At 36.9% G+C, this 18937-nt stretch overlaps 1 protein-coding gene across 1 annotated transcript; it reads right to left on the bottom strand.

The window, feature by feature from the left end:
• Nucleotides 1–1518: 1518 nt before the first annotated feature.
• Nucleotides 1519–18642, bottom strand: LOC123774569 (elongator complex protein 2). The gene is made up of 14 exons (XM_045768933.2): nucleotides 18485–18642; nucleotides 17252–17441; nucleotides 16500–16622; nucleotides 14978–15199; nucleotides 13965–14219; nucleotides 12703–12914; nucleotides 12031–12137; nucleotides 10796–10865; nucleotides 10309–10492; nucleotides 9079–9225; nucleotides 7118–7283; nucleotides 6257–6411; nucleotides 3670–3924; nucleotides 1519–2187 (listed from the first exon to the last, which is right to left on the bottom strand). Exons 1-14 carry the CDS (start codon nucleotides 18605–18607, stop codon nucleotides 1988–1990), a joined length of 2409 nt encoding a protein of 802 aa, XP_045624889.2. The 5' UTR covers nucleotides 18608–18642; the 3' UTR covers nucleotides 1519–1987.
• Nucleotides 18643–18937: the final 295 nt, after the last annotated feature.

Here is an 18937-nt window from a genome sequence, read left to right on the forward strand (position 1 = left end):
ATTAAAGAAAATTGATGACTAACCAAATTTGTCATCTAGAAAATTAATGAAATATAATTGAGAGGAGACAAGACAATTTAGGCAAGTTGAGTCAGGTTTCCTTTCCTTCATCTGACCAAGAGACAAATTAGTACAACGTGAGAATAATATGCAAGCAGATTAAGCTTATTATTGGATAAAGCAATCCATTTATCTTTCCATGTAAATAAGGTTGAATGTATTATTGTGTAATAATGTGAAAAGAATGCGCTTTGAGAGCTGGGAGCTCATTTGAATGACAGATTTTATTTTGCCAGCCAGTTCATTGGAGTTTATATGAATATGACTAGTTATCAGAGAAAACTACCCCTTGTTTTACTAGACACTAAATATCATGTATGCCCCTCTTGACATGTGGACTCCCACAAATCTAGTGGAAATGTGGATACAAAATATGAATTCTCTTTGGGCATAAAGATTATTGTTGTTGGTTGCAATGTAAAATAATGGGAGAACTTCTAGCTCATGTATTCAATGTACAGGAATTTGGTGCAGCAGAATACATTGATTTAAAAATTTACCTTTTCTCAAAGTGATTAAGGTACCAAAATGCACACAAATGCGAGTTTGATTATTTTCACTAATAAAGGTAATAGCAAGACAGTTCTGTCTGCTGCAGAACGGGTCGATACAAATCCTGAGTACAGCTCCCTTGACAATTGTGCATCCAACCATGCACCCCTTCCTCAGCACCAATGCACCTGACCATGCAAACTTCTAAAAATTTATTTCTCTACCCACTGATGTGTGTGTGTATCATCTCTGCCACATTGTATTTCCACAACAGTCTGTGGAGATTAATCTTGAACTTCAAATAACTTGCTTTTTTTCAAGGTCATACACTTTCAGTGGGAAGTTTTACAATTCAATTTTCTGTTTTAAGAACAAAGCAATACTGTATTAAAATATTGTATGTTTCAATTATTCTCGTAAAATGCAAATTTTAAAATTAAAGGCATAAAATATAAATACAAAAGATTATTATTAATTTCAGCCTATCTTTAATAATGATTAACATGGAACTTTAGGTCACATAATTCTTCATGTTCATGCTATCAGCATTTATGCAACAATTTTTATTTATATACAAGAGTTAATACATTCTTGTAAAACCACCAGCACGCATAGTGTTTCAGGCAGGTTTTTAATCCTAATTTTCCCCGGAATACGACCCGCCAAATTGTTCAACAACCAGGTACCCATTCATTGCTGGGGGAACATAGGCTACAGTTAAGGATTGGTGCCCGGTCAATCCTTCCCAGCCAGGATACGAACCCAGGCCAAAGTGCTTGCAAAGCGCCGAGCAAGTGTCTTACCGTTGTGTCATGGGGACTGCCGTGCCACAGAATTGCTTACTCAAGATAGTTTTCTTTTAACATTTTCCTTCAGTTTCCACTGTATCACGAGCAGCATGTTTCCACAACTAGTATGTTCCCTGACAACACCAACAAAGTCTCACTGAAGTAATAATGCTACTAATGTACTGACTACACTTTATTTATATATAGATTTTCTTTTTTGTACAAAAGATCTTATTAGATAACAACATTTAATATTGATAATATAACAAAATTAAGTGGTTTTAGTTTTGCCCTCATGATTCTTTGGTGTACTGACAAAGCTCCTCAGACAAAAGTACCATACAAGTGCATCACATTTTGAAATATTGCAAATATTAAAACAGACATTTGTAATCATGCATCTTTTGAAGCAGTCAATTACTGATGCACTGTAGATAAATTTAACACCTTACCGAGTTACGTTTATGCAACATGCTTTCTGAAAAATAGATGAATGTAAATCTGCACGATAAGCAAAACTTCCAATCATTCTACCGTTAATAAAAAAAAATCCAATAGTTTTGAGTTAATTAAGGCTTTTAAATATATTTAAATAGTAGAAAATAGATTCTGGTGACAAAGATGACTAGTACAGTACAGTACCGTACTTAAGTTTTAATCTCGAACAATTGTACTCTTCTATCATCTGCACAAGAAGCAAGAACAACATTACCACTGAATTCTACTGATGGCTTGAACTGCAGACGTCTTACCATACTCTGGTGTTTGTGGAATATTTGCAGCACTTCGACAAATACCATCTTATCTAGATTGTATCGTCTAATATGAATTTCTCCATTTACAAGGCCTGGAATAGCAAAGAAATTGCACAGTAAAATATCTATTACTTGTTACACAGATGGAATTGCTATATAATCATTGTTTGAGGCATGTTAAGCCAAGTGTGTTATAACTGATAAAATAAATTTTTTGTCAGGACAGTACCTAGATGCTATGATTTAAAAGGAACATGCATACAAGTACACAGAAAGAACAGGTGATGAGTGACCTAACATTTTATAGCAATTTTATCTACTTGGTAGATAATTTTATCTACAATTTTTATACTATTGCTGCTGAACAGGTCGGGATAGAAAAGCATTTTATCGCCCACCTCCTCGTCTTCATTATATCTGGCCTGCTAATTATATTTCTTATAAGGAGTTTTATCTTATTTTTTCTTGAAGTTATGGATGAAAGTGACTGATAACTTTTTTCAGGAAATAGGGTACAAGAATTTACTTAATCTTTACAACTCAACTGTTATATCTAGCTTTCACCCATGTTCAATTGCCCTATTGCCCCTCTTATTTAAATAGACCATCCTAGTTCATCTTGTTTATTCTTCTCATTTTCTTTTATGTAATAATAATAATATCCTCTCTCTCTCTCTCCTCTCCTCATGTTGCAGCGTATTTCCATAGCCGAGCCCTCTTAATTCTGGTACTAATCTAGGTCTGTAAGAGTTGGATATACATAGTATGTACTTATGCCAGACATGTTTTTGCAATGGCATGTTAAGCCTGCAAATGATGGGAAAAATCTGTGAAATGTGATGTGATTCACTGTGCCGGATCCCGATTTAAACCTATTTTTCTGCACCAACGCAGGCATTAATTACTTTGTATTTTCATAGTCCACCTTGTACAAAGTTTCCTTCATGCAAGCTTTGAACTGTAAATGCAAACAGAACTAAAATATTTCAAATATTTAATAAGAATATCCAGTGCCTAATATTTTTCTTCATTAGCTTTACCCCCTTCTCAATTTAGTAGACTGCAAGACATCAACACGGAAGGAATAGAATAGCTATGAGTACACAAAATGGCTATGAGAAGATGGTTAAAAGGATGCCCCTACCATTCATCATATATTCCACACTGCAAGTCACACAATCCATACAATTATGTTCCTGCTAAACATCCATAGCAACAATCTATTGCTTCTTACTAATGAGTGAAAAGTCCATCCCATGGATTTTCATTCAAAGATTTTTTCTCACTCGCCATGACTTATTTTAACCTTCATCTCCTAATTTTACCCTTAAATACACACACACACACACACACATTCTTCCCTACTATCATCCAATCATTCAACATGACCAAACCATCTTAAACTCTCAACTTTACAACTGGCTAACCTTTGCACTCAACATCTTTGAAAGACTTTAAAAATAAAGAATAGATATGTGAATACAGTATTTATTTTCTATGCATTGTTAACATTCACCTATATGTTATTCAACTCATAACGTATAATAAATGAGAGTTAAAATACTCTTGCTTACCAGTAGCCACAAGCACAGAGCCATTTGCTTCCTTGTCAATGTTTCTGGACACTGCCACTGCTGTCACTTCATCAGATTCATTTAGAAGAGTTTGTCTCAACCAGCCGGTCTCGGTGTGTCTCCACACTGCAACAGTCTTGTCTCTTGAAGCAGTAACAAAGTGACGTGAATCTGGCAGCCAGGCACATGACCAAATTACACGGCTATGCAGAGTTTCTTTTTTACTTGAAAAATCGCATACTTTGTAAGTAAAACCTGAAAAAAAAGTGTCAGTGTTTTGAAGGTTATTGAAATAATATATATTATGTAACAATATAATTGCAACACATGACTATAATTAGCAATGCAATAAACTCTTGTACAACATTAAATTCTTTTCTTTCAATGACCGTTCTAATGAATAGCCTATGCTACATCTTTTAAATCCTCCCTCTTACCACTATGCTTTTCATCCATTTTTAATCTCAACCTTTTCATCAGTTCCAGAGAACATAATATGAAGAATTTCTAAATTCTACACAAAAGCACATGCAAATACTGTATGCACATATGTGCAGATTTTGACAGTTCACTAATGTTTTGATGTTAACGGAACAGATAATGTGACCTATACTGAAACTTTTGCAAGACAATATAACGAAGCAACTGACCATCTGCCATAAATGTACATTTCATGGCGGCTTGCTAAAGAACAAAATCCCACAGCAAGTTTGTAGAAAAGTCCATAACATTTGTGAGGGGGTTACCACTACACCTAATACACAAAGAAATCACACTAATGTGATATATATATATATATATATATATATATATACAGTATATATATATCAATGAGAAAATCAGCTGGAGCACCAAGGTGACTCAAACCAGCAATCAAGGAAATCCCAGTCACACACCTTATACCAAGTTGTGGTGGTACAGTGATAAGTTATTCAACCTGGGATTCCATTGAATCCATAGGAAGTCTGGAGGCTTCTACTGAAGCCAGTCCAAGTTTTACAAAGAACTGTTTATCACATCATGTTTTATAAGGAGCAAATACCATAAACTATTACTATATTTATGGTTTCAGTATAAAATTGAATTATAGATTTGAAACGTTTTACTTCCAATGTCTTTAATAACACTAGAATATGCAGCATAGAATCTGAATTCTAGTAAAGCACAACAAGAAGTTCATAACTTTGCAGCAAGGCAACGAAGAGGTTTATGCTATAATGACATTATAGATTTAACAACTTAAGAGGAGAGAGAGACCAGAATGAATATGATCACAACATGCAAAATACTAAGGGGAATGAACAAGGGCACACAAGGATAGCCTTTTCAAATTGAGGGGAAAATAGGACAAGAGGATATCAGTGAAAGTTGGAAATACAAATGAGCCAGAAGTACAAAAACACCTAGAGGTATTGAAGTAGAAGTTACCCCCCATCCAGAGGAGCTTCAAGGGCAAATATAACAATATGAATGACAAGTTTAAATGCACAGGTACAAATAGCTAAGTTGTTGGGCTTGTACAACTAAATATCATTCCCTGTAGATACTGATAGGTAAGAACTGGCTGGTAAAAGGATGGTTAGAGGGTATTGTAACTTTGAGGAGAAAGAAAGAGAAGGAAAAGGTTGAGAGTACTGTAGATAGATGAGGTGGGAGATAAAATAATCAGAAGTGTAACCTCCTGGTGGGTTGGAAGTAATGTCAGGTATTTATTTATGACCATTTAAAACATATCAGAGACTGGTCAAAAATGCTGCAAATGAAATGATTTAATTACAAAGCACAAAGTAAATTCAATAAATTGTTTCAAGAAATTCTGTAAATTTGGCCAAGATTAAGACCAGATTTTAGCACTTGCGATTATGAAGAATTTCCAATAATAAAACTATTAAAGCTATGGTAATACAAATTTACACATCACACAATATGGTTGTATGACATGCAGATTCGAAACTTTGCCTAACAAATTTTAGTCAAAATAGAGTTAAATCATTTTTGCAAAATAACAAAGAAAATCATATAATTGGCCCCATTACAAAAGTTGCAAATATATAATTTCAAATAAGACCAGTGAATATACCCTGGGACCAGCACAAGTATGACATAGGTTAGTGCAGCTAAGCAGCATATAATAATGTACTATTTTTTAAGAAATGGCTGAAAGCTTAAAACCCCGTTCCCACTAACCAATTATGTAAGTTATTATGAATTCATTCACCAGGGGAATAACAAGGATCTTCCTTGCATCACCAAACATAACATGCTAGAGCATTCTCCAGACATCATAGTGACACCAATTTTGGAGCAAAAGTAAGACAAATTATAGACTTCTAACAATACCAAAAGTTATCCCTATTAGGGATATATACCATATAAAATAATGAGACAATTATAACCAAAAATTTAAACTCCTGCTAATGTTAAAATACTTGAAGTTTGGCAAGGAAACAACAAGGATAATATGAGCAATGCTGATTAAATGCTGATTAAATGCTGAACGCAGAGGATGTGACACTGGACACCAAGGCGATCAATGAACTCAGGCTCCACAATGCGGAAATAATGTTAAAAACAATAATACTATTACCTGCACTATTTTCAGCTGTCTCTTTCCTAAAAACTGTCCAACTACGATCTCGTGATACAGACAGAAGATATTCATCATCTGGAGAGAAGGCCATCTGTGTCACAGTAAGACGATGCTTGGCTAACGTATCAATTTTATGCCATGTTGTTGTATCCCTGCAACGATGTGAAGCACAATATTATTCTCAAAACTATTTATTGCTAAAGTGATTTCTGGTTACAGAGTTTACTGTAAGCCCAGTGGGTGTACCACTGGTACTCAGTTTCCAAGGGGGACACAGGTGGAAACTGAGCACCCAAATGAGCCACAGGGACTTTAGAAAGAACTTTTTCAGTGTCAGAGTAGTTAACAGATAAAATGCATTAGGCAGTGATGTGGTGGAGGCGGACTCCATACACAGTTACAAATGTAGATATGATAGAGCCCAGTAGGCTCAGGAATATATACACCAGTTCAGTGAAAGATGAGAAGCGGGACCAAAGAGCCAAAGCTCAACCCCCGCAATCACAACTAGGTGAGTACTTACATTGCAGTTATCTCAATGCCAATATCATAGCTGGAGATGCCTTTAAAGACAAAATTGGGTAGGTATAAAATCAAGTTTTAAAGTTTATTCTGAGCAAAAAGTAGCCATTTTCACATTTCAGATATTTAATTTAATAAGTTGCCTTTGCACATTTAGCACCATTTTATGGTGCAATAAGAACAAAGCACACACAAGGAAATACAAAAAAGAAATTCTTCTCATTCCCAAGAATAAATAAAATCTTAAATTGTGAAAACATTATGGGGCTCATCAAAGATACTCTTATGCTATGGCTTTGGGTAATTATAATAAGCAATATTGAAGAGATAACCTACCAAATAATAATATTGGCATCCAAATTTTTAGCTGCTCGACACGAAGATGCAAGAACTGCCCCATCGGACGAAGCGGCCAAGGCAATAATATCATTACCATGACCATACAGCTTGGTGGCTTCAGGCCATAAAGTGTTCTGCATTAGCTGGTCTTCTGTTGGTGGTTCTGAAGAGTTTAAAGACAATTTTTTGTATTAGTAACATGAAAAAAGTAATATCCCTTTATATACAAAATCCATTAGCTAGGTCAAGCACAGTCTATGGGAAAGATTTTGACGTGTCCCCATCTCTCAGTATTGGTGGATCTGCTCCAAGACGTATATTTAGTGCACTTGCTCATCTCACTCAACTGGTCTTAGTCATTTCTCCCATGGCACTTTAGCATCTTTCATAGTCAATTAATTACTAGTATTTATTTTAGCAGAGTGAGGGACGTATTCCCAATCCCTGTATAAGGCATGTCTCTCAAGCAATATTTTCAACGTTCAAAAAAATAATTATAGCTTCCAAACATATTCATGTAAATAAAAATATATTCCTACAGAGAAGGGAAAAGAATGAGCATTAGGGGGGGGTGGGGTGGGCAGGTAGGCGTGGATGGATTGGGTGGGCAGGTAGGCGTGGATGGATTGGGTGTGCAGGTAGGCGTGGATGGATAGGGTGTGCAGGTAGGCGTGGATGGATAGGGTGTGCAGGTAGGCGTGGATGGATAGGGTGTGCAGGTAGGCGTGGATGGATAGGGTGTGCAGGTAGGCGTGGATAGATGGATAGAGTTGGGGGGTATATGGTTTTTGGTGTTGTCGATGGGGTTGGGAAGAAGGAATACAAGTGATCACAGTATGTTTGTTGCCTTTCAATGCTTGCCCATCAGTGACTATGGAGAGTGAGGTCTTTTATGCCCCACCTCCTAGCTTTATGTACCCAATGTATTTTTAAATCTCTTGATGTTTAAGTTCAGTGTTGTATTTTTTTTGGAAGTTGTGAATTGAGGCATCTCCAACATCCTCTTTCAGTGCATTTCACTTGCTCCCCATCTGTAACGAGTTCAAGTAGCACCTTATGTTTCTACAGCTACTCTGTGTTCACTGATGTCGTCTTGTCCTAATCTTTCTCAGCATAAAGGCTATTCTTATCACCTTTTCTATTTACCTCAAAATCTTGTATAGTATAATTATATCACTCCTGTTCCTTCTAAGACTGTTAGGTTACATTATCTTGTCCGTCTCATTCCAGGACAACAAGGGAGAACATGATCCTACGCACTAGAATTTAGCCAGACAACAAACCAGCATTGAATATAATGAAACGCCAAATTTCTGAGCGAGTCTCAGTTCGATGGCAGACAAAGAATGCTCCCAACCACACGGGGGTTTCTACAGGCCATTACTCCTTGTGCCTCATCTGAGGGGGCCAGGTTCTGGCTAGTGATCCCCCAGTATGCCAAACTCTGTGCACTTTGATGCCAGAAAGCTAATAATATCCATATCAGCCTGGATAGCTCCGGGGAGCCGACGGGGCTCCCCCCAGAAAAAATAGTCTTAAAAGTGATGTCTTTGAGCAATGGCAATACCCAAAACCAATGACAACAAAAATATAAAATATTGAGAGATCTGGAGTGTTTCAATTGAGCATGGGAATGGTAGGGGATGAGAAATTAAAAAAAATTGCCCTACCAAATTTGAAAAAATGGGATGACAAATCTAAAACAAAACCAAGGAGGAGAGGCTATGCCAGTGGTGTCCATTATGACAACAGGCACGAGCTGCTACTTTGAGAAAATTGTCCATACTAGCCCGGGAAGCTCTCCTACTGTGCTCTCTTTAAAAGTTACAAATGAAGTACAGTATATTCTTTTCCTATAAATTTGTTTTTCCATGGCGTGAAGTAAACTGCTGCTTATCCTATATTAATATACATCCAGAACTCCTGTACAGATACTGACTTATTTTCATGTTACTGACCATAAAGAGAGAGAGGCTTAAAGTAAACCTGCACCTCGTCTGCTCCTTCCTCTTCAATCTGCTGCTCTTTCAGGTCGGCAATCATAACTGCCTTATTGGACAGACCAAGAGACGGTACCGACGCGCCCTCTCCAACTTCACACTTGGCTAATGAGAAAATTAAATATCAGGTCCATAACAAGACAATTAGCAAATGAATAGTTTCTTGTGATAATAATTATAAAATATACTGTTTAAAGACTGTTGCAAGAATAAACAAGATGAAATATATATTTGAAGTTACTGAATAGATCAATAATAGTACCAAAAGGAAAATCACCATAAAATGTGCTTAAACATACATTACTGTACTTTGTAGCTACAAACATTTTATGAGATTTTGTACAAAATTTTTTTGTATCTCTGCACAGAATAGTAGTAACATTGTCTTCTGGTAACTACCCTCCTCAACCACCTGGCAAGACTCCCTCTACTCTCTTTTTTCCCCTCAACCACCTGGCAAAACTATCTACTGTCTCCCCTCTTCAACTGGGTGGAGGCAGGTGGAGGCGCTCTGTGAGGCTGCATCCGACTTGTCAACACCTGGTGCTCAACTTCGCTGAAGCTTCCCGTTTTATCCTCCGATGTTTTGCCAATTGTTTCATCACATTTTTTCTTTATTTACATCCACAGAGAGCTATTACATTCATATTTGCATCATACATGTAAAACCCCAGACAATAAGTCTATAAATCATATGATGACGACTGCATTCCCTTAGTAACGTTCTTGACAATAACCACATCTGTACCATGAAATGGTGGTAGGATTTTTTTTATGGGGTCAAGGTAAACCCCATTACAGCCACATAGACCTATTATTATCCATATTTGAATCATACATGTAAAACCCAGACAATTTTTTAAATCTTCAAAAAGTATGATGATAACCACACCCTGTCAAACAATTGATGATAACCGCTGTCTTACGGTTAAAGATAAAAACTAAGAAATAGAAACAAACTTGTAAAATACAATGATTTCTATTTCAAAATATGTTGTACTGTAAAAGTATTTATTGGAGAATGGGAGACGATGTGGTGCAAACACGGCAATGCAAGCCATAGTGTCAACATTAAATTTTGGTTACAAAATGCATATCATGGAATCATTGGCGATTCTGAAAATTATTATCTTTTCAAAAATGAGAAAATAAAAAAATTGGTTTCAATATTGACTAGTGTCTTCTCACCTACATCTTCCTCAACGTCAATACCGCATATCTGGCCAAAATTGCGTATAAAGTTGGCCGGGGCAATAAAACCTCGTATAACCTTCTCCTCAGCGCCAGATGCAAACTTGTATTTGCCACAGCTAGAGATGCAAGCCATATCGTAGCCATGAACCTGTGGTCGGCCCACTTCGTGCCAAACAGCCTGTAGGAGAACGTATAGCAAATCACAAATACTCTCATCTGGCAATTCATTAAATTCTTCGTCGAGAAAAATGTAACATTAAAAGGAGATTAATTATGTTTGTATCTACAAAACGAATCTTAATTTCACCAGCTCGTATGATGATCATTTACCAAGCGATCCTGTCTTATTTCTCACAAGTCAGAAAAAGCATTTGCAATTTTATCGAATTTATTGATCTTTCCCAAATGACTATTGCAGAAAAAGCTATTTAAAAAGATTATCTCATCACGTGTACACTACTTCAGAAGGGCAAGTACTAACCTCATCTTCCGCTTTCTTCCAAGGTGCATGCAGACGAGTAGTTTGGTCCTTGCTGACTGACAATAGGTACCTTGAAAGTAAGTGTAGGATTTAGATGTGCTATATTACTCTGTACATGGGGGGGGGGGGTAGAAATAAAGAAATAACCTAAGCTACTCTATCCCTTTGAGATGTATTTCTTTCTTGTCTCAATAAACATACTTGAAGAACTCTATACATATTTATGCAAACCATTAGATGCGAGAAAAAATAATAAAAGTGGGTACCAGACAATATAAAAACTTTACTACACTTACAAATCAAACAAGGGAAATAGTATCACCAGGTTGCAAACACGTTCGATACAGCTAGCATCAATACTGTAATAATGAACAGTATCCCGTAGCTCTCCAACATAATCAATACCACAGGTATAAATCCAAAGTATAAATCCTCTCTTCTGCCAGGCAAACCCAGACCAAGATGAATCTCACCATACCCCACAGGGACACAACCTTTTCTTGGTAGAAATAAACAGTAAACAGGTAATGTGATATCCATGTATGTGACTGTTATAACTGTATGTGAGTGCTATAACAAACAAGCTAGAACTTCAGGTGGATGCTGGAAACACAGATGAACAAAAGGGATCCGAGAAAATACTTTTACGTAGTGATGGGAATAAGTTTATGCAGAAGTGGTCGAAGAAACTGCCATTCACAACGGCAAGGCATGTACGACAAGCATACTGCAACATCATGGGGTATGAGTGCGCCAAGTACAATAGGTATGAGGCAGGGTTTTAAAGCTCAGTAAGCAACTACCTCATACTGTATATATATTTGTACTCTTCTATATATTATTGCAAATACAATAATGAAATCTTTTTAATAATTCATTGTCAAGTGTTTATGTATGCTAACTGCTTCATCTATACAACTTTTAATCATACAGAAAAACTATTACAAAGCTTTGGATGCATATATGCATTAGCCACAATAATAATGTTGATAAAGATGTTTACGAGATCATTAGGGCTAAATTTTCATACTTTACAGTGGCAAATTAATAGAAAATTCTTTAGTGATTCGGCTAGGGTGTTCAATATTAAGTGGGGTATGACTTGTCGGTAAAATACCCACTACATAAAATGCTCCCATTTTAATTACATAAGAAGGTAAAACCATAGAAAATATGTGTGAATGCCATAGTTATGCATCTTCACATAAAACAAAACACAATGTTAATCCACTAACCTGCCATAAGGATCCCAAGCTATATCGGCTACTTCATCGTAGTGTCCGCCACCCACTACACAAGGCTGCCAAACACTGTCCTCGTGTTCCCAGAGATGGAGTCCACCCTGAAAATATAAGCTTGCTCTAGTCGTCTACTTTGTTACAGATTTCATTAGGCAGACACTTCAGCAAATAGGCATTACTTTTATTAATCTATCTATCCTTCATGGGGTGCATTATGATCAATTATAGATTCCAGTTATCTTCCACTTGTGGGAAAATACTCTAGTGCATACATCTTTCAATAAAAATAAACCCCAAAATATCAGAAACTCTTTAAATGTACTATTGTGAGATGGTGAAATATAAAAGAAATCGAAAGATAAAACTGGAATAAAAAGTATTTTACTTTTATTGTGTTCTTTTTTGGGCATTTCAGAGTCAAAGCTCCAAAAATAGTGCTATGGCTTCACACGTGTGGGGTCCGTGGTTCGAGACCCATACAGCCCAGGTGAATGGAATGTTTATTTCCACGGAAGTGTGGATGGCAATTTATATCAAGACGACCATTGAACAAGTCATTCCATATATAATGGGTGAAAAATATAAACAATAATTATACAATTGTAGAGCAGGATCATCTGTCACTCATTTAAAGAAAAATCTTGACCAAAAATATCCCAAGCCTACCTGATAACTGCAACCTAACACTTGTGTTCCATCAGGACTGAACTGGCAGCTATAATAGCCTTCCATATTGCCACCAACTTCTCCTAGTCGGGCCACCTCCAACCACAGTCCACTGCCACTACTGGACTCATACTCTGGTTCCCAGATAATAATGGAACGGTCCTGAGTCTTTGAGCATGTGAGAAGCTTGTAGGGTTGGCATCTCTTGCTCTCTAGTGAAGAGAATTAAGAACAAGGGACAGAATAAATTTTACAGCCTTATTACATATAATCAAACTAGAGTACAGCACAACTTGTGCCAAAATATCAAATATTGGAATAGTGGATAACAATTTGAAAACTGCTTGGAAAACATTTTGCAAATTACCCTTTCTTCCAGATCATGCTATGAAAAAATACTAGGTTTTGCAAAACTTAGGTCACTGCAAAGTTGCCTTTTGTGATAGAGCTGAAAACCAACAGCATGATGCAGGGCACATCTAGTCTCCCATAGGCATTAGGCACACCAATGGTCTATTGCTTGAGGTTGAGAGGAGCAGTTTGAGGAGTGCTAAAAAATTAAGATATTGTGAGAGAATGGTCCCTCAGGATTTTCCCACAGATGACTTGAGTGGCATATTGCAGTGCAGAGTGCACCAGGCAGTGTACAAGACTTATATACCTTATCACTGGATGGAAGTCTGACATGTTGGGTATCTCTGGAGAGCCAATATATCTAGGAACATAAGTTATCATATGGAGGTCACAGTGTGTTTAGAAAGAAATTAGACAGGGAGAATTAAGCAATTATGCCATAGCAACGAGTCAGGGAGTACACCACGTAGGAAGGTGAAGGGCATTGAAAGAGGAAAAGCCAGTCATGCAGGGACTGATAAGCATTCCCGTCACTGGGCTGTAGCAGTCTCGAACCATGGACCCCACGGTTCGAGGGGTCCATGTGAGGCCGAAGCTCTATCGACTGGGCTATGAGTAGTCTTAAGGAAAGTTTTCAGAAAGTAAGAAAATTTATTTTTGCAGTGGTAGACAGTTGGAACAAGTTAAATAAGGTGGTGGAGGACAAAACCATCAGCAGTTTCAAAGCATCATATGACAGTGTTGGGAAGATGGGACACCATGAGAATAGCTCTCATCCTATAACTACACTTTGGTAACTACATATCCACCCATCCACCAGAAAGCTTTCAACATCTTTGCACACTTTGAATGGCTTTCTGTAAAACAATTATATAATGATAATGGTACACAATATTGTGTAGTCTTACCTTTAACAATGGGTCGAGCCCAGCATACTTCAGATACCAAGCCTTCATGCCCTGCTAAAATGGCATCTAATAATACAGACATTATAACATCTGAAGAATTTGATGGCAACTGAAAAATTACAGCCTTTAATCTCAGCTCTTTATTCCCTGCATTCATTGCCTCTTGTAACTGTTCATCATTTTTTAGGGTTGAAAAACGCCATAGTCGAACCGAAGAATCCTTTGAGCCGCTAGCAAGCAGCAAGCCACCATCATCTGAAACATAGATATTAGATAATAATACTGATTATGCAGTTCTAAACGATTTGGGCAGTCACTGGTTATGATATATATGCGCAAGGTCACTCAGAAAATGGACAGTAACAACCTTAGCAGAGTTCACCATAGCCAGCTGAAAATTAATCCGAGTTTAAAGTCCAAATTAAAGTTTGGCCTTTGCCTGAAACGCTTTGTGTAATAGTGGCTTCATTAGTATGTGTAACTCCTGTCCCTACAAATGTACATTACTCTTATGTTCTTTGTATACACAGTCTTATGAATAAACACTAAATCGAATTCAATTCAATTGAACCTTAGTGGCCAGATAAATAACATTAATGGAAACTCCATTTATACTGGGCTTGAGAATAGACAGTAATATGCATTTGAAGCATCAGTGTTGTACGTGTTCCTGCCCGAGTGTGTCATGTTCATGGCAAGGGGGCAGAATATCATTATATAGCGCACATGAGAACAACAGCATAAAATAGTTTATTTGAATCCTATTACTACCATAGGCGAGGCAAAAAAATTGTCATGGCATTGCATTCTAATGTACAACATATTTTCATTGCTTCACAAAAGCTATGAGAATTTCTTCAACAGTTATGCAATTACAGTATTAATTAACTACATGCAGATTACATAAAGAAAATATCATCTTTGAAGTGCACTATAACACACGTTAAATTTATAAACATTTTCTACTTTCTTTTCTCATACATCAAATGCTTTAAAAATAATACCCAACTTGCCTTCTTTCATGAAATCTAGGGTCATGACCCAATCTTCATGACCATTTAACACAGCTGCGGGATAGTAGCATCCCAGCTCGTCGGCCATTAAGATATGAATTCTACAGTCATGTCCACCGCAGGCAAAGGCTGGATATTTTGCTCCTTCCACATAGAATAGTCGAAGGCTCATGATAAATGTCCTTGCAGGAGTTAAGAATTCGTGAAGCTGCTCAAACTCTCCTGAAATAATCATCGCCATTAATATTGAGAACATAGAACAGATAATTGCACCTCAACACTACATCCTAAGATTGATCCAAAGAACTGTTCAACCCATCACAAAGTCTCTTCCTTCAACTCTTGTCTTCCATCCAAAAGCATGTTAATACTCTACTGTATTCCCTTGATATTTACCTTGCTCAAAACCGTTTCCAGAATACAGACCACTTTGTGTACCAAGCCTCACTATCAATTCCTACTTAAATTTAAGTATTACACACTGTAAATGTTATTAAAAAAACTTAGTAGTACTGTACTGGATTTTTCTCTTATTTTATAAAATTCATAGTAGGCTAGCTTAATTTGATAAATAATAAAATGTTTTTCAACAATTTTAATATAGTTTATACATTGTTCTTATAAATACATAGCACAAAAAATTATGGCCATACTGTATTAGTGAGTTTATATTGCATATTCACATTTATATTGCATATTTACATTCACCACCATCACTGGGTAAGTGCTTCCATACTCCACTAAGGTAGGAGATACAGTAATGAGGTTGACAAACATTGATATTATCAATAATTATACTCATCAACATTAGCATCTTCCTTATTTTTTGAGTCTTGCCACTTCTCATACCTTAATCACGACAATTTTATTTTATTTTATTTTTTTTTTGAGATATCTACAAGAGTTGTTACATTCTTGTACAGCCACTAGTACGCGTAGCGTTTCGGGCAGGTCCCTGGAATACGATCCCCTGCCTCGAAGAATCGTTTTTTCATCCAAGTACACATTTTACTGTTGCGTTAAACAGAGGCTACAGTTAAGGAATTGCGCCCAGTAAATCCTCCCCGGCCAGGATACGAACCCATGACATAGCGCTCGAGGAACGCCAGGCGAGTGTCTTACCACTACACCACGGAGACTGTAGTCGTTTAAATGTAATTATTTTACTTTTCTGATAATGCTGTGGTCGTCAAACAAGGCTAAAAATGGCTTGAGGTTGCCTTGACAAAACAGCCCGCCCTACTAAGGTTTCCCAACGTCAAGAAAACGGTCAATTTCAAGTGATGTCTCCTAACATACCCGAGGACCCAAAATAGAAAACGGGACAGTACGTCACTTATCTATCAATATTCAATGGGATTACATAAAAAATTGTTTTCTACAAGGTCTATTGAATATTATCCTTGATAAATTACCAAAATATTAAAACTGAAGTGAAATTTATTGCAAGCATTTAGTATAGTGCAAATACAAAAAGTCTTGCAGAGCTAACAAACATAAAAGTACTGTATCATAAATTTACCTGATACAGGGCAAACAAGCCAACAAGTTATAATGTCTGTTGTCACAGTTACAACCAATATCTTCTCTTTCCCATCTTCCATAATAACTGTAGCATCAGCGAGGCTGACAGCATCTTCGTGATCTGGAGGGTTTGATTGCAGAGAACGGGAAAACAATCAATCATAAATCATAAAGAACGTGCACAAACTTATTCAGAACAATTAAACCTCATCACTCAAAGTTTTACTCTTTGAAGTTTGATTTATTTGTGATGACTAGGCATGTGACAATTTTGCAATTAGTGGCATAGTGTTTTACATTTACATGGGGATTCAAGGAAATTTCCACCAATGGTAAGTGATGGGATTGTCATATCCCTAAACCTTACAAAAAAAATCATGAATATAATATATTTATTAAAGTTATAAAGAAAAATTACAAATACTGTACTAAAATGATTGAACAGAGAAAGTTGAAAAAAATTACACTAAATAGATTGAGTTATGTGCTTAATCCCTGTAAATTAGTCAGCCAATGCAAGGTAACAATTCACTAATGTTCAGTCTTAAATGTAAGTAATTTTCTAAATATATCAAGTTCTGAAGAGACAAGGGCAAAACAAAGTTTAATAATAATAATAATAATAATAATAATAATAATAATAATAATAATAATAATAATAATAATAATAAACTGTTTGCAAAGGGTTAAAATGGGACTGAACAAGTGTCATTTACACACACAAAATCAAACCCTAATACGCATACAAACCTAACACAGCACAAGGACGTAAAACGTGCAGACCCTCTGTCTTCTCTTCAGATACAGTCCAGACCACAGCTTTTGTATCTGCACCAGTAGAGATCAAACTGCGACCTGTTGATGGCAATGGTTCAACCCATCTCACACAAGTAACTTTGTTGGTGTGTACCTTTGTACTAGCCCCAGTCACTGCTCCACTCTGCAGATGCAATAATTAAAATTACTGAAATTATTTACAGTAACTACTAATATTACAAATATTATTTTCCTCAACGTGAATGAAAAAGCATCATTTCTCTTTTTTTCTCTGGCTTTAGGAGGGGGAGGATTTGGAAAAAGAAGAGGAGTGAGGAAGGAGCAGGAATGCAGATTATATAAAAAAAAATTATTCTATGATACTTGATGAAAGTGCCAACCAGTTTTTCTGTGCAGCACTTTGGTTAAGGAAACAATGTACAGCCCTGGCTTGGCCAAGAAGTGCTGGGAATTAGCAGGAAGACAGTGAATTCCCGACGAGACCAAAGAGCCGAAGCTCAACCCTCACAAGCTCAACTAAGCAAGTACTGGAGGTCACTGGAAGATGCATTTTGCTTGATTGGATATTGATAAATGGTCTGTTTGGTTTTGCAAGGTTACTCGATACCTTTCATCGAGTAACCAATGCAAGTTGGAGCCCAACTTTTGGCCAAGCTGCGGAACCCTTCCAATATGAATGAGAAGGTGGTTATAAATAGAAGCTGCCTCGTATGGGCCATTAGGCCTTCTGCAATTACCTTCGATTGATTGATTGATGAAGATTAAGCCACCCAATAGGTGGCACGGGCATGAATAGCCCGTAAGTGGTGGCCCTGTTGAGCTATTACCAGTATCAAGAGCTGATACTGGAGATCTGTGGAGGTGCGACTGCACCCTGTGTGACGGGAGATGTCTCCCGTCAATTACCTTCATTCTTATATTCTTAATACTTGTGTAAAGGAGGAAATTTATATGTTTATCTCTCAGAATGTTCGGTAATATGTTTATTGCTTGTGATGTGTGTCTATGTATGTATTAACACGGTGTACTGAATGGGGTGAGAATAGCTTGAGCTACCTTTGTGTGTATTTTACCTCAATAAACTTATTTCAATTATATTCTTAATGAAGACTGGCAGAGACTACTGGATTAAAGAACAAGTAGTTTTAGTAGAAGTACAGAATGTTTTTTTCTCTGGCATATCATTATATATCGAGAATATAATACCTTTGGGTCATACAGCAGTACTCCAGTACCTGCAGCATAACACACCGTCCCGTCCAGGCCCCAGGTGATGCCTGAAGGTGTCTGGTTGACCCCAGAGGAGACATAGCGCACCGTGGCTTCCATTCCTCCAGATGTAAACAACGTAGCTCTAGAGGGCAGTGTTGCCAGATCCAAATTCCTGAAAGTAGCGAGCTGACGGTCAGAAAGTAGCGAATTTGTAATAAGAGTAGCCCAATTTTTTTTTTGTGACTGATACAGGGTTTCAAAGTAATATATTTTGATAAACCTAAAAGGGGTATCACCTCTGGTGCAAGTGTAGGGAGGACCCATAGCCTCGAAAAAGATAATAAAGAGTACCCAGAGAAGACCTTGTGGATCCTCATTGAACACTTTGATATTTTCTTCTACCACCCCTATTCTTTTAGTATGTGTGTATATATATCTAACTATATT

This window comes from Procambarus clarkii, chromosome 51 (assembly GCF_040958095.1).
Source record: "Procambarus clarkii isolate CNS0578487 chromosome 51, FALCON_Pclarkii_2.0, whole genome shotgun sequence".
In the NCBI taxonomy this organism is placed as follows: Eukaryota; Metazoa; Arthropoda; class Malacostraca; order Decapoda; family Cambaridae; genus Procambarus; species Procambarus clarkii.

What these genes read in the sequence shown, in the direction of transcription:
- LOC123774569 (XM_045768933.2), bottom strand. Translation starts at nt 18,607, where the DNA reads ATGGAAGCCACGGTGCGCTATGTCTCCTCTGGGGTCAACCAGACACCT. An exon ending in GCTTGTTTGCCCTGTATCAG is followed by an intron (nt 15,200 to 16,499) that starts GTAAATTTATGA and finishes TGATTATTTCAG; the next exon opens with GAGAGTTTGAGCAGCTTCAC. An exon ending in GGCTCGACCCATTGTTAAAG is followed by an intron (nt 12,915 to 13,964) that starts GTAAGACTACAC and finishes TCTCTTCACTAG; the next exon opens with AGAGCAAGAGATGCCAACCC.